This window comes from Centruroides vittatus, unplaced genomic scaffold, assembly GCF_030686945.1.
Source record: "Centruroides vittatus isolate TY-2023 unplaced genomic scaffold, ASM3068694v2 contig_990, whole genome shotgun sequence".
NCBI classification, from domain to species: Eukaryota; Metazoa; Arthropoda; class Arachnida; order Scorpiones; family Buthidae; genus Centruroides; species Centruroides vittatus.
Window position 1 is genome coordinate 1,040,944 of NW_027122659.1, and position 14,670 is coordinate 1,055,613.

General features: G+C 30.1%; 1 protein-coding gene across 2 annotated transcripts in view; it reads right to left on the reverse strand.

Annotated features, from left to right (window-relative positions):
* The window catches only part of lqfR (clathrin interactor lqfR), a 61,856-nt gene extending 48,490 nt beyond the window's left edge, over positions 1-13,366 (reverse strand). Inside the window, exon 1 of one of the 2 annotated variants that reach the window (XM_067283551.1) lies at positions 13,147-13,366. In XM_067283551.1, the coding sequence (XP_067139652.1) occupies positions 13,147-13,178 (32 nt within the window). In that variant the 5' untranslated portion in view covers positions 13,179-13,366. The remainder of the gene's footprint in view (positions 1-13,146) is intronic. The other variant, XM_067283550.1, reaches the window with a different exon arrangement.
* Between the last annotated feature and the right edge of the window lie 1,304 nt (positions 13,367-14,670).

The window sequence follows — 14,670 nt, forward strand, 5'->3', positions numbered from 1 at the left end:
TCTTCTGCCCACTCTCTACCTTTGCTATTATACTTTCACCTTTTGCAAAGAAAAGCCCATGCAAAACTTAACGAGTGCCTGCACAACAGTCTCACGAATACTATAAAAATATTGTTTCTGTTAGAAAAATCAAAGTTTGGAGGAATACTATCCGATCAGTATATACCGGGTTGATCATTGATATCGATATAGACGTCTCCCACACTCCGAAAAGTTTCAAATTGTTGCCTGAAGATAAGGGAAGACCAATCGGTGTTCGTTATTTTACATCGCTTCTTCTTGTGTTTGTTCTGCGAGGTGTTCGTTATCCGATCGTGTGTTTGTTGTCTAAACACAGAAAATCTTTCACAAAAGTGTTCGTCATCCAATTTGTTCATTAACCGATTACCCACTGTATCAACAAACGGATTAAAGGAGGTTACTCAGGAGGTTTCCACAGACACAACGCCTCGAAACGAATTAAAAAATAACCAACTAGATCAGTGGTCCCCAACCCTATGCCCGCGGGCACCATAGCGCCTGCCGATCGTTTTACGTGTGCCCGCCGCTGTGCGACCACGATAAAAATAAAGATATTTCGGTTTTCAATAAAATGCTATGTAAAAGTTTTTTCGTTTTTAATGATTAACCACTCAAAAGTAGAAATGGCGTCCAACACAGATAAAAGCACAAAGAGAAATGCGACCGATCTCTTTTTCCCCTCCGCCAAATCTTCACCAACCAAATTTCCCATACCTGAAATTAAATAAACCGGTCCGTTCTGAATATCATAAAATCAAAGTACAGATCACAACTTACAGATGAACACCTTCACGATTGCTTACGAGCAGGAATATCATCATACTCTCCTAATTACGAAGCAATGGCCAATGAAATGCAATGCCAAAAATCACATTTACTTTCAGATTTATATTTTTTATAAAGAATTTTTATACTCTGTAGATTTTGTATGCATTGTTTAATAATTACTTGTTTTGTAAAAATTATTGTTAATAGTCTTGTGTATGTTTTATTACATTTTTGGAATTAAACGTTTTCTGTATATTATGTGTATGTATTATTAACTATGTCTAAGTATAAATTCACCTTGAAAAAATAAATGGTGCCCGCCGTCCGGCCGGAATTCTAGAATGTGCTCTTAGGTATAAAAAGGTTGGGGACCCCTGAACTAGATGATCACTATTCAAAAAGTTTGGGAACTTTTTGAACAGACCTCATATTTATTGAAAATTTTTGCTTACTTTTGCAGTCATAGAGGTTAATAAAAATTCTCATTATCATTTAAAAATCAAAAACTAAGTGTTTATGTGGTTTCTATTAATAAATTAGATCTGGAGATCAAATATTTTAATAATGAAAGCAGCTTACTTCAAAAGAACTGGTAGGATCTTAAAACACAAAGCTACTAATCTTGCAACTGCTTGATATAAAGAAATATATCAAAAGGATTCACCATAAAATGATCAATCACCAGATTAGCTAAGGGACTGTCCATAAATTATATCTGCATTTTTTTGAGAACGTTTTACTGCCCCCTTTTGTGCAACAAAATTCAACCCCCCCTTACACCTTTATCACTTTATAAATGTTAGATACCATAAGTAGAAACAAAACACCAAGAAATTTTGAGATAAATACAATAAAATGTATATACTGTATAAAATTTAATGAAATAAACAGACATCCACTTAAGCTCAACTCTCCCTTGTATAGCTTGTCTTAATCCCTTCCTTCCAACGTGGATGTCATTTGTGGACAGTGTCTGAGAGAAATTTTATGAAAATCTTATAATCCTTTACTTATATTTTTCAGATTAAATTTTATAGCAGATAAATAAAAAAATTATGATAAATACTTGTTGTTCCTATTAGAATACAGAGCTAATGAAGTATCAGTTGTCATATAGTATTAAGAATGCATTAAAATTCAAATTTTGTTGTTTGTTTCATTGATAAAAGATTAAACATTTTTTGTCCTAAACAGAACAAAAAAAATGTGTATTTTGTTAGTTTCTAATTATATAAATTGTAATTTATCAAGCTAGCTTCAATAAAATTTATTAAGTGTAAAAAATACTACATATAGCAGAATAAGTTAAAAAATAATATCTGATTGGAAGAAATATTTAAATAGCTATCATTCTACACAAAGAATGTCATTGAGATTTTCCTTTTATCTTGATGGAGAAGTTTATTCAATTGATTAAATAGTTAAAAAGTAATATGCAAGCTTCCTTGTCAAACTATCACAATAACTGATAAAAATTTTCTGTTGAATATATTTAATCATCAAATATAAGCCAAGTTATATCAAGAATGACATAAATTATAAATGAAAACAAGATAAATTAAATACTTGTTAGAGTGCTGTTTTTTCATATTCTGATGCTTTATCATAGTAAATTTTTTTTACATAAAAATAAATACAGAACATTTACCACACAACACACTATTAAAAATTTGCATAAAATAATATTTTATAATTAGAAATTCCATATTTTTATTTAATATAAAAATGAAAATATACTGTATTTTTTGAACTTCAGTCAATATTTGAATCATCAATGCTATTTTATGTTGAGATTTGATATTTTATAATATCAAAGAATATATATAAAATTTTATATATTTTAAAATATAAAGAAAATATTTTAATACATATACAAGAACTTGCACATTACAATCAAAATTGGAATTATTCCACTGTTTTGTTTTGTGCCATGTGCTAATAAAGCATTAGACATTACATAAAATGCCTAGTTTCATTAAACAGATGCTGAAATATATACCTTTTCCAACATCTGCAGAAGCCATGTCTTCTGGTCATTTAAGAAGTGACCAGAAAAACTAGATAGATTCTGAAAGAAATGTCTATTATAGAATGTGCTAAGCACTTAAAGAAATAGCTAGACATTTCTTAAAATGATTAATTTCATCATGTGATATATGATCATCTATGACATACATGGATGCCAAGAGATCGAAAATGAACAAGATGACGTCCTCACACTTGGTGGGTTGATGAAATCATGAAGCATCTTGGCACAGCATGGAATCATCAAGACAAAAGATTGTGTAAGAGGCTTGGGAAGCCTCTTCCACAGTAGATTGATAACGGTTGATGATGATGATGACGACGACATATATGAACACAGGTTTAGTTTACTAAAACTACTAATAGAAAAGAACTGAAACTACTAAAAACAGTTTAGTTTTTATAAATTCTATAAATCACATTTCAAACATTTATTATTTATTTAATTACTATTTTTATTCTAATAATCTATCTATCAGAATTCCATATGATAACATGACAAACTAAAACTGTATAAAACTTAAGAATATGACTAAATCACATACATCAGTAAATTTTACTTTTAATAAGCATACAAATATAAACATCTGTAAACCTGATACAGTGGATGATCAGTTAACAAGCATAATCCATTCCAAGGCTATGTTCGCCATCCAAATTGTTTGTTATCAATTTACCATAGATTTTTGTGGAAATTTGATTAATTTGTTCACCCAAAAAATAAATAAAAAATTATATACTTTCTTACTATGTTCATTTACATGTAATAACAAACTAAAAGCAATCCTCCATTTTTCCACGGATGGCATATCTTTGTTTCTCAGATGTGATTTTCCTTACTCCTTGAGTCTTTTTGATTATATCTTTCTTAGCTAAGATTGTATCTACTGTCGATCTGTTGAAGTCATCTGCCTACAATATCAGACATCTTCTGCCCACTCTACCTTGGCTATTATCTTTTGCTGGTTCTATAGTGAATGCAGTTCTTGACACTCCACTCTTTTAGGCTCCATAATATTATCACTTTTTAAAATAAAAAGTTCAAAACAGCACTTACAAAAATTCAGAGAACAGAAATTAACTAGTGCAAAAAAGGTTATGTATACAACTGTGAAAGTTTCGTTCCATAAACCATGTATAGATGCCATTAAAATATAGTTTTATAAATCTTTAAACTCAGCGTCACTTCTTCTTGTGTTTGTTCTGTCAGGCGTTCATTATCTGAACATAAAAATCTTTTGCAAAAGTGTCCATTGTCCAAACCATTCATTAACTGATCACCCACTGTAGTTATAATAAGGCCGAATGACTGCTGGATTAGATCAGGCTATATTCCTGTTACTATTATGGTAATAATTAAATGCCAAGTTATTTGGTGAAATTATTTGGCATTTAATTATTACCTTGATCTAATCTGGCAAGAATTTGGTTTTAGTAAGCATAAACTATATTGAAAAGAATGATGTATTATACCATATAAGTTTTTATGTTATATCAAATATGTAATAACTTAAGTCAATTTTTTGTAACAAAAAAAGGAATTATTATTATATTTGTGTCACATTTAAATCATTTGTCCACTATATCAAAACAAATTTTAAAAAATTAAAGTTTGATTATTTTATTGTTCTTTTTTAGAAAAAAAAACAGTATTTAAAGCAATGTTTCCCAACGTGGGGCCCACGCCCCACAAGGGGGCAATTTGATCTTTAAGGGGGGCAATTCAAAAATGGACTTGTTTAGAGTTTAAGTTAACTGTATAGCTGCTGTAAGCCCATATTTATTGTAAATATTAATTTAAGTTAGTTTTAGTTTTCTTTCTTCTTTGTTTCCCTTGGGGTGGGATTAACAATTCTGGGAACCACTGAGAACAAAGAGATAAACGAGGCCCTGAAGCCAGCGAAAAGGAAGAAAGGACATTCTTTGCCCAGATGTCAAGGTGGACAGACGTGAGTTGTGGTGTTCCAGGTCGCGTTTGGCAATGACGGGAAAAGTGCAAGAGAAAATTCAATGAACATAATAATGAGAGACCTTCCAAAAGTGTTCAACGTGGTATCTCACCCAGAGATTGTAGAGTTCAGCAAGAAAAGAAAACCCAGGTAGGTATTCCAATCTTTTCTATGTTCTATTTCCTATCTTATCTTTTTCCTACTAATTTTTCTATCGCTAGTTTTAAGTTAGTACATAAGTTTTAGTTATAGTTTTTATATTGTCGCGAACGGTATATGTTCTTTGCACTGTATTATTATTACTTATTTTATAATACCGTGGAGTTGGAATCTAAAATAAAACCTGTACATTTATGCGAAATAAATTACTTTGTTGACCATACCGTCGCATAGTCTTTGAAACGTGTTTCTTTTGTCGGTCTACAGCTCTCCATTTCGCGTGAATCCAACACCATATTTTTTTTTTAGTTTCTAATTGATTTTATATATTTTTTTCTAGCCCTTAAGGAAATGAGCGAATCAAGCAATAAAAAAGTTCGTCAGTATTCGGAGGTCTATTCAAAATTTGGTTTTATACCTGCTGTCAATGATAAACGGTCACCTTTTTGTCTTTTATGCCAATGAATCAATGAAACGAGGTCGTCTTGAGGCACATTTGAAGGTAAAACATAATGCTCATATTAATTCAGATTTGAATTACTTTCAAACTTTGAAGAAAGATTTTGAAAAAAAGAGTAACATTAAGTCTCTATTTACTGCTCATAAAGAAACTATCAATCGGGTCTGGAGGCTAGTTATCAAATTTCATTACTCATCGCTAAATCTGGGAAAAGTCATACTATAAAGGAGAATTTAATCAAACCATCAATATCAGCATTTCTTAAAACTGTTCTGGACAAAGATGTTAAAGCTATGCTAAATTAAATTAAATAAATCAAACAAACAAAACACAAATCAAGTTACTTGGAATTATCAATGAAAACATTTAAAGTCAAAAGTCAAATAAGTTTGTTTAATAAAGTTTCAATTCACAAAAAATTATCAATGTACAAATTGCCCTAAAATTAATTCACAAAAAAAAATTATTGTAAGTACACCTATCCCTCGATTTGCATGGTACTCAATTTCCACGGTTTCGCTTTTACACGGTTTTTAAACGAAAACGAAAAAAAGTTTTTGAGACAGCTATTGGTAGCCATTCGTGAGCTATTCTCATGCACATCTGCCTAGAAACCTGTCTTCCCCTGACATTTGTATCAGTTACCGTAAATACTCAAATACATCACGATTTTTTCGATCCAATACACTATCTCTATAGATAGGGACCAAAAAAATAGTCCAAAACAAACTTCTATTGGGTGTAAAATTACGAAACTTGCTGAGGTCATTAACAACATCCAATAAAATGTAAATAAGCATTGTTTGAATTATTTTGAGCAACAAAATGTTACGTCTCATTTTACACGGTTTCCGTTTGCACAATTTTTCTAGAAACGTATCTACCGTGTAAATCAAGGAATGAGTGTAATTTAAATATTTTTATTAGTCTAACAATATCAGCAACAAATATTTAAGGAAGTTTGACTTCCTTAAATATTTGTTGGTGATATTGTTAGACTTTAATGTTACTCTTTTTTTCAAAATCTTTCTTCAAAGTTTGAAAGTAATTCAAATCTGAATTAATATGAGCATTATGTTTTACCTTCAAATGTGCCTCAAGACAACCTTGTCTTGAGGCACATTTCTGTTACTAGGCAAAAGTAGGATTTCAAATTATTTTGAAATTTTTGAAAACAAAAGCTAAAAAAAAATTGAAGGTTCATTTTCAGCTTTACCTTTATTTATATTTTGAAAGTGCAGACTCAAAAGTCAAAAAATGTTAGATTTAATAAATACTGAATTACATTCCTTAATCCATTAAAATTTCTGGTTTTGTGTTTGTGTACATGCAAACACACACAAAGAGAATAAACAAGATCTGATAATATAAAAATAAAGCAGATAAACTGGCAATGAGCCAGTTATATTGTTGAAATCAATGATAATTGATGTATTACAGAAATAGATACTTTAAATACTGGATACCAAGAACAGATCCAGTAAACAGCTCAATGAAAAATAGAATGAAAAGCAGAAAATTTGCTGTGTTACATAGAAGAGGAAGGCAGCAAACAATATAAATTAAAATTTGTAAAAATTGCATTGCATTTCTAAAAACAGATTAAAAATTCCTCTTAAAAAGAAAGTTTTGTTTTATGTGATAGTGGTATAATTTATGAAGATTTGTCAGGAGATGATATGTAATATGTAACTTAAAAAAAAATCCTTTGGACATTAATTTTTAAAAAACTGATAGGCATACATATGCAGTTATATTGTCATAAGTTCAATTGAGAAGTCTACGAAATAATATGAAATGATTTAAAAATTATCAAAAGAAAAACTATTACAATTAGTTTTACATTACGTTCTGATGTTAGTTTTAATATACAATATAAATTGATGATAATTTTAGACAGAGGAGTAGAAACCTAAAATGCATATGGTTATATTAAGTGATTGATAACTATTAATCAAATAAAAATCAGAAATTTTTAAAGGTTGCAAGATTAATGCAATTTGTAACATTGTAAAGGCATTAAAATTTTCAAAGTTTTCCTTTTTGAAGATGAAACAATATTTAATAATCAACAAATATTGGATTAATAAGTATGACTAAACTTATTTATTAAAAAAGCCAAGTCTTAATTTTAAAAAAGTATAAAAACCCAAATTAAGATTTCTCTTTAATACTAAAAATATATGGATTTTTCAAAAAGTGTTTGACTCAACTAATAGAGAAGCAGGTTTTCAAATACCAAAAGATAAAAATTATCTAAGAAAATTGTTAATACCATTAAGATTCCCTATATTAATTCAAATGGCAAGATTTTTTTGTCCAAGGAAAATCAAGAACCATTTGAGGAATCCACATAAATGATCCAGGGTGATGTTTGCTTCCCATTCAATTTATCACGTTCCAACACTTTATTCTCAAGAAACTAGCAGCAGGTTCACTTGGAATTGATCTATTTCTAACCACACAATACAGTTGTATATACCTTTACTTTGTAGGTTCTTACTAATATTAATATTGCTGAGTTGATTTGACTAGCTTGGTTTGGTATGTTGCAGACACTGGCCTCTAATTAAATATTAAAATGCATGACATTATATATAATTATTAAATCAGAAAGATAATTATGACAGTGAATCTCTTAACTTGAGCATTTCAAACATCTAGGATCTGAAATCAAGAATACAGAAACAAAAATAAAATTAAGAAAGATCCAAACACTGAACACACATTACTCACTTTACTGAACACATATTTAGAAATTAAAACTGATGTTTTACAGCAACTAAAATTCATATATGCAGGAAAGCTCCCAGAGTTTTTCACAATAATTGGCCTCCTTCCAAGTGAAAGAAAAATATGATTAATAATTTTAATATAACTTGCTTATTTTGTTTGTTGGGTTAATATGACTGATTAACTATCTAATAAGTATATATTGGCAGAATTTGGTCAAAAAAGTGGTTCACTTTTGACCAGAATGGTTTGCTGTTACCGGTGTAAACTCCAAAAAACGATGAAAAAACAGTCACCTCTCTAATATCATTTTATATAAAAAGGTACTGTACTGTACATAGATGACAATTATTGTATGGAGAACAATTCCAGACATCTCAGCCTTTGTCAACTCCGTTAATGACAACCCACACGGCGTGACCCTGGAAATTGATCAGGCAGAACCAATGGAGGTCCATTTTTTCAACATTAACATTAAAATTGAAGGGTAGGCAATTCATACGGAGGTGTACAGTAAACAGGGATCATAGTCCATATACATACCTGTGGGGTCTTGTGTCACTATAAACAGAAAACAGGGACAGACTCCCTGGTGTATACAGCATCCCAATTAAGGATCACAGAGACGATAGAAACCTCATCTACATTGGCTCTATGAAGCACTCCTTAGGGGTTAGATTGAAAGAGCACACTGCTGATATACAGCACGCAAGGACCACCACTGCTCTTGCCATTTATGCCACTGATCCAGACATAGAGCTGGATTTTAATCAGGCGAGAGTTATCCGCACCTCACAGCACACAGAACATCTAAGGTGGTTGGAGGCCATGTATATCTACAGATCTAGCCTCAACAACAACAGTTAATTCCTCCTTGTGGTTGATACAATGTCCATAGCATGGCAAGCACTAAAGGACAAAAACCTATAAATATCGTCAATTGCTGGAGTGTGCATGCCCGCATTTCAAATTGTGTTCCTTTTTTATTTTTTAATTTGCATTCTATCGGAAATTCGTCTTTACCTGAAGACGAACCATTTAGGGTTCAAAAATGTTTGTAAAGAACTGTTTTTTTCATCCCCCATCGTATTTTTGGAGTTCACACCAGTAACTGGCTTGGAGGTATGTAAATAACCTCATTCTGGTGTTAGTTTAGTGGTGTTTTTACTAATGAAATATTAACTGGAAACTATAGATTTTACATCACAGTGATAAAAATGGTTTCCAGAGATAGAGAGGAGAGAGAAAGAGCACAACAGAGAAATAAATCAATTACTTAAACTGATATATTATAATCAGTTTAAGTAATTGTAAGTAAATACTAAACTTGTTTCCATTGTTCAATCTCAAGGAGAATTCTCTTCTTACTTTCCTGAAATATTCTCATTTGTAAATAAATAGTGACATTTAATTATTATATATCTATCACAGTTGATACTGATTATATAAATGTCCTTTAGAAATAAATACATTCAAAGTATATTAACAAGAAATTTAAAAAAAAACAATCTCTGCTCTAGAAATTTTGTCTTTGTTTTCCAAATTTAACCTTTAAGATTTGTATGAAATGTTAAATTATCTATTATTTTCTGTTATGACTAGATCCAAAACAATATAATGATTTTTACATTAACCAATCAATCCAGAAATATTTAGAAATGAAAAAATGCAAATATACCAAAAACTAGTAAAAATAATAAAATTAATAATACAAACATTTTTGTCTGTTCTAACAAACATCAGATACATCTTAATGAATACCAAACAGAACAATGTTAAGCAATTGAACACATTTAATTATAAAGATGTGAAGTGGTTTGAATCTTACACTTGTGCATTCGTATGGTGTTACCAATATAACACAGAAATTTAAAAATTACAATTTAACATATACATTAAATATATTTTTCATTTCCTCGTTTCTCCTATTTTTGACATTTAATTATAGAATTGATCTTTGAATAGAGTAATTTTATCAACACAACAAAACATTGCTCATTTATAGATTATTAAATAAATACATTTTAAAAAATAAGTCAATCAGTTTTACACCCCAGTTTTGCTGATTCTGAAATGTGTCCTCAGTTGAATTGTAAATGATATGATCCATTTAGCTCTATGAATAACTATAACAAACACAAACTTCCTGTTTACATCATGCTTTATATTAATAAATTACTTAAATCTAGGAACTATAAAGAAAAATATGTATTGACAATTAAACAAAACTTTCCTAAAATCCAGAGAATAACTTTAAAAAGAAAAACTACAATTTGTACACGAGAAGAGAAAATATGGTCATTCCATTTGACATCTCAAATTGAATCTTTACTACAATGAGTTAGAACTGTAATTTCAGATATGCATTAAATGACTTCATTTATGTATAAAAATAATGCATAGTATCATTAAAACTAAATATACATACTGTATTTAAAGTATTAAAATGTACTGACTTTCAAAAAACTCCAATTATTAATTGCTATGTTAATTGCAGATAGCTTTTATGAACCAGAATAAACTAAAAATTTTAGAACATTTTTGCTTTACGTTTGTCATGTAAAATTATATAATTTTGAAATCATCTCTCAAAAACTTTAAATCTTGTCTAAGTTAAGCAATCAAAAGAATCTTATATTTTGCAACTGACTTTAATGTTTTAATACTCATTTGGGATCTTATTATATAATGTATGTAATGTCACTTGAGCTACTAAAAACTTTATAATTTGTCTTAACAAAATTTGTATGTTACTTTCAAAGCAGTAAGTAATAACATTTTTTAAAAGTATTTAATTTGAATTAGTAGTTATTTTTAATAAAAATTTATTTTGCTTGTTAGCAAAATCATATTGTTTTCTATATATTAAACTAATAACAGCTTATAAACTAATTTGCTTAAAGCAGTATAGTTTTTTTTTTATGAACATAATCACAAAGATCTATTGAAAAAAAATGCACTAATATAATTCTGAAACTAAAAAGTCATTTTTTCACGCTATTAGAAAAATAGAATGTAGCAATGATCATGTACAGTACAAGTAGGAAAATTATAAATTATCTTAATTTTTTTTATAACAGGATGAGCAGGAAAGGCATTATCTCAATACAGTTTCATTTCCATTAACAAAAAAACTTTTTGTAGTAGTAAAATACATTGGAAGAACCATGCATAATGCTTCTTAACAGAAAAGCAAGACTAGAACTGTTCTTTTCTTGCCTTTCTACTAAGAAAAAGCAATATGGATGGTTCTTCCATAACAAAATTAAAAAAAAACCACTATCTGATCAATTGCAAAATATATTACAAATAAAAAAAAATTTAAAAATTTTAATTTACACTTTTCACATTCAAAATAAATGCTATTCATAATTAAGCACAGTATTTATTTATCAAATGTATAGTCTAAGAATTCGCAAAAAATTCTTAAACTACTTTTTTCCCTTGTATCTAATAAGTCTTTTCAATTCGAACATTTTAATCAGTGTAATTGATAGAACAGGTTCTCTAATAGTCTTCATTCTGAATCCAATAATGTTTTCAATATAGGATACCTCCTAGGTCAAAAAACACATTAAAGTTTTTTAAAAAAGTTTATAGGTAACATTCCTAAGACTATTTATTAAATAATGATTTCTTACAATAAATTTTGATACTGTAATAAATTTTATACAATTACACAATACAATAAAGTTAGTTATTTGAAGAAAAAAAAAAATGCAGTGTAAAAAATTTATAGGAATAAAGTGAATGCAATTTAAGCACAATTAAAAAATTCCATAATTAACAGAGTCACAGTAATCGAAGCGAGTACTCGTACGACATTTAAAATTGCAAAAACCGTACAGTTAAATACAGATCTTCTGACAGTCTCAAAAGTAAACTTGCCAATAATAAAAAATTAAAAATAAAACATTGAAATTCAATTGTATATTAAAATTGTATCAAATATTAAACAACTTGTTTTAGCAACTCTTTTGTATATAAGAATGAAAATACCATATAAAACCAATCATCATGTTATAAAGAAATTTTTTTTATAACATTTCCAAAGTTCTTTAAATCAGTTTATAAAACAGTATATTTGAGCTCATTAACACATTCTATTTATTTAATGTAATAATTTTTGTTAAAATTACCAGTACATTTGAACTGTCAAATACAATCGGTGGGCAATCATCATCATCGGTAAGACAATACTAAACCACACTAACGTTTCAAATACAGGTCAGTATGTACATACTTCCAAGAAATTTTACCACAGCCAAATAAAAATTTGCAAGTCAATTCCGGACACAAGCTTCTACGGAACTAATCTACGTACATTAACACAAGACAAAACTGTTCGACTATTTTGATCACGATCTTCGAGTCGCACCGAGACAAACTAAATTTACAGCACATACCATGGCATTTACCCATCAATTATAGCAAACAATTTTACACATCTGGCATAACTGAAATTATAGAAATGTTTTACACAACACGCGCAGGAACCGTAAATAAATCAAAAAGGTTTGGGACAAAAAGGTGCGAGCTCTTTACATAAATTCATTTTTAATTTTACATTTCGTTACACGTTGATAAAAAAAAAACGCATCATCATCTTAACTTGAAAATGTAACTGTGTAAGCAAATTTGTTAGCTGTCATGTTTGTGGAATTTGTGGGTTTATAGAATATTTAGGACATTCCAAGTCGACCTTGTGGCATTCTAGTTTGGCGGGTGAAGCAATTTTGATGTTTACGAAGAGAAAAATTTCTGTGATTTAAATCAAAACTTCATCGTTTATCTGTCCGATTTCGACACATTTATTTTAGGCTTACTTTCCTTTAATTTTTTATGCTTGGCGTATTGCTTACGTGGCTAAGTTCGGCCAAGACGTTATTTAACCCAATTCTTTATTTGAAAACGACTAATTTACCCGAGTTTTATTGATATAAAAAACATTTAAACGGTTGCAATAAAGCGAAAATGCCAGCAAATACACATTTTGCACTAAGGGCGATTTAAGCCTAAAAGTTAACTTACACTCGATCTGTTATTTCTCTAATTCTCCACATCGTGACTGGACGGAAACTTCTCTTATTTATTCCTACGGCGAGTTCTTTTAGTAAAGATGTTGTAGCCACACTTTTTAAACTAATTAAATGCAGACCGATATTGTTTTCGATCTCTTTTAACTATCTACCTTTAAGACTTCGACGTCATAGCCACAGTCACGTGACTCGTACGCCCCCATTTCCGGCAATAGATGGCGTTGACTGCGATCCGTCTCCGGTGATTTCCAATTATTAAACATCGACGGTAATCGCCTTAGACGAATAAAACCGGAACGGACTACTTTTATAATTCTCCACTTATTTTATATTATTTATTTAAATATGTTAATTAATTATTTCGTTTTAAACGAGAAAGTTATTTTCTTTTTGTTTAAGCGATAAGTTTTTAAAGGAGAATTTATTTTGTTTGAAAAAGGTACGGGTGTAGCCTAAATGTTTTTCCTGTTAAAATGGGTAAACGAATTCTATTGTTAGAGTTTTCAATTATTCTGCGGGTATTATGTGAATGAACGATAATAAATTATTATTATTTTTTGTCGATTAAACCCTTTGATGAGTTATTCTTTCGAAAATCTAAGCTAATTTTTCATTCTATTGAATATATTCCGAAAATATTCGGCAATAAATTTTCGTAGCTACAGTTCGACGTCAAAACTTAATAGCGAGGTTGAGGTCGAAGTTTTAAACGCGAAAACGTGTACAGTACGTCGGACGTTCGGCGCCGCTTTCCTGTAAGCCGAGAAGTTTGACAGTGGCGTTTGGAATGTCGAACATGATTCCACTGACTTTCCAAACGCCATTGTCAAACTTTCAGGCTTATAGGAAAGCGGCGCTGAACGTCCGACGTACACATTTTCGCGTTTAAAACTTCGGCCTCACCTCGCTAAAATAAAGAATAAAATGAAGTTTAATTTATTATAAAATTAAAATTGAAATATAACATTACTCGATTGTTTTGTCTTGTTATAAGCAATTGTTTTAGTAAGAGGCCGCATGGCCGAGCGTCAAGGTTCGATCCCGGATCCCCCAGAGCCTACCGTTCTGGGGGACTCGGGATCGAATTCGGACGGGTGGATACATGCCCAGGAATTTTTCGGGTGTGGTCCGACAGGATATGTCGAGCACCGTTCCTCACCACCCGGTCGCTCCATTGTGGGCATGGCCCAACCCATATTGGGCTTGCTAAATGAAACCCTCTTAGTGCCTACACGGTGGAAAGAGTAAAAACAATTGTTTTAGTACTGTTCATATTTAATTTCGTGTTTTCGCAGGTAAAATTTAAGATAATGTAAATGAATATTTCTTCGTTAGTTTATATCTAAATGCATAAAATAGCATAAAAGTTAGAAATTCGTAACCATTACGAGATAGAAAAATACTTGGTTTCTATTCGGTACGAGAATATTTGGCTTCGATTTTTGGACTTTAGTCAAACCGCTGAATTGTGAAATAAAATTATTTATAAATTGTGTATAAACAATACATTGTTCTA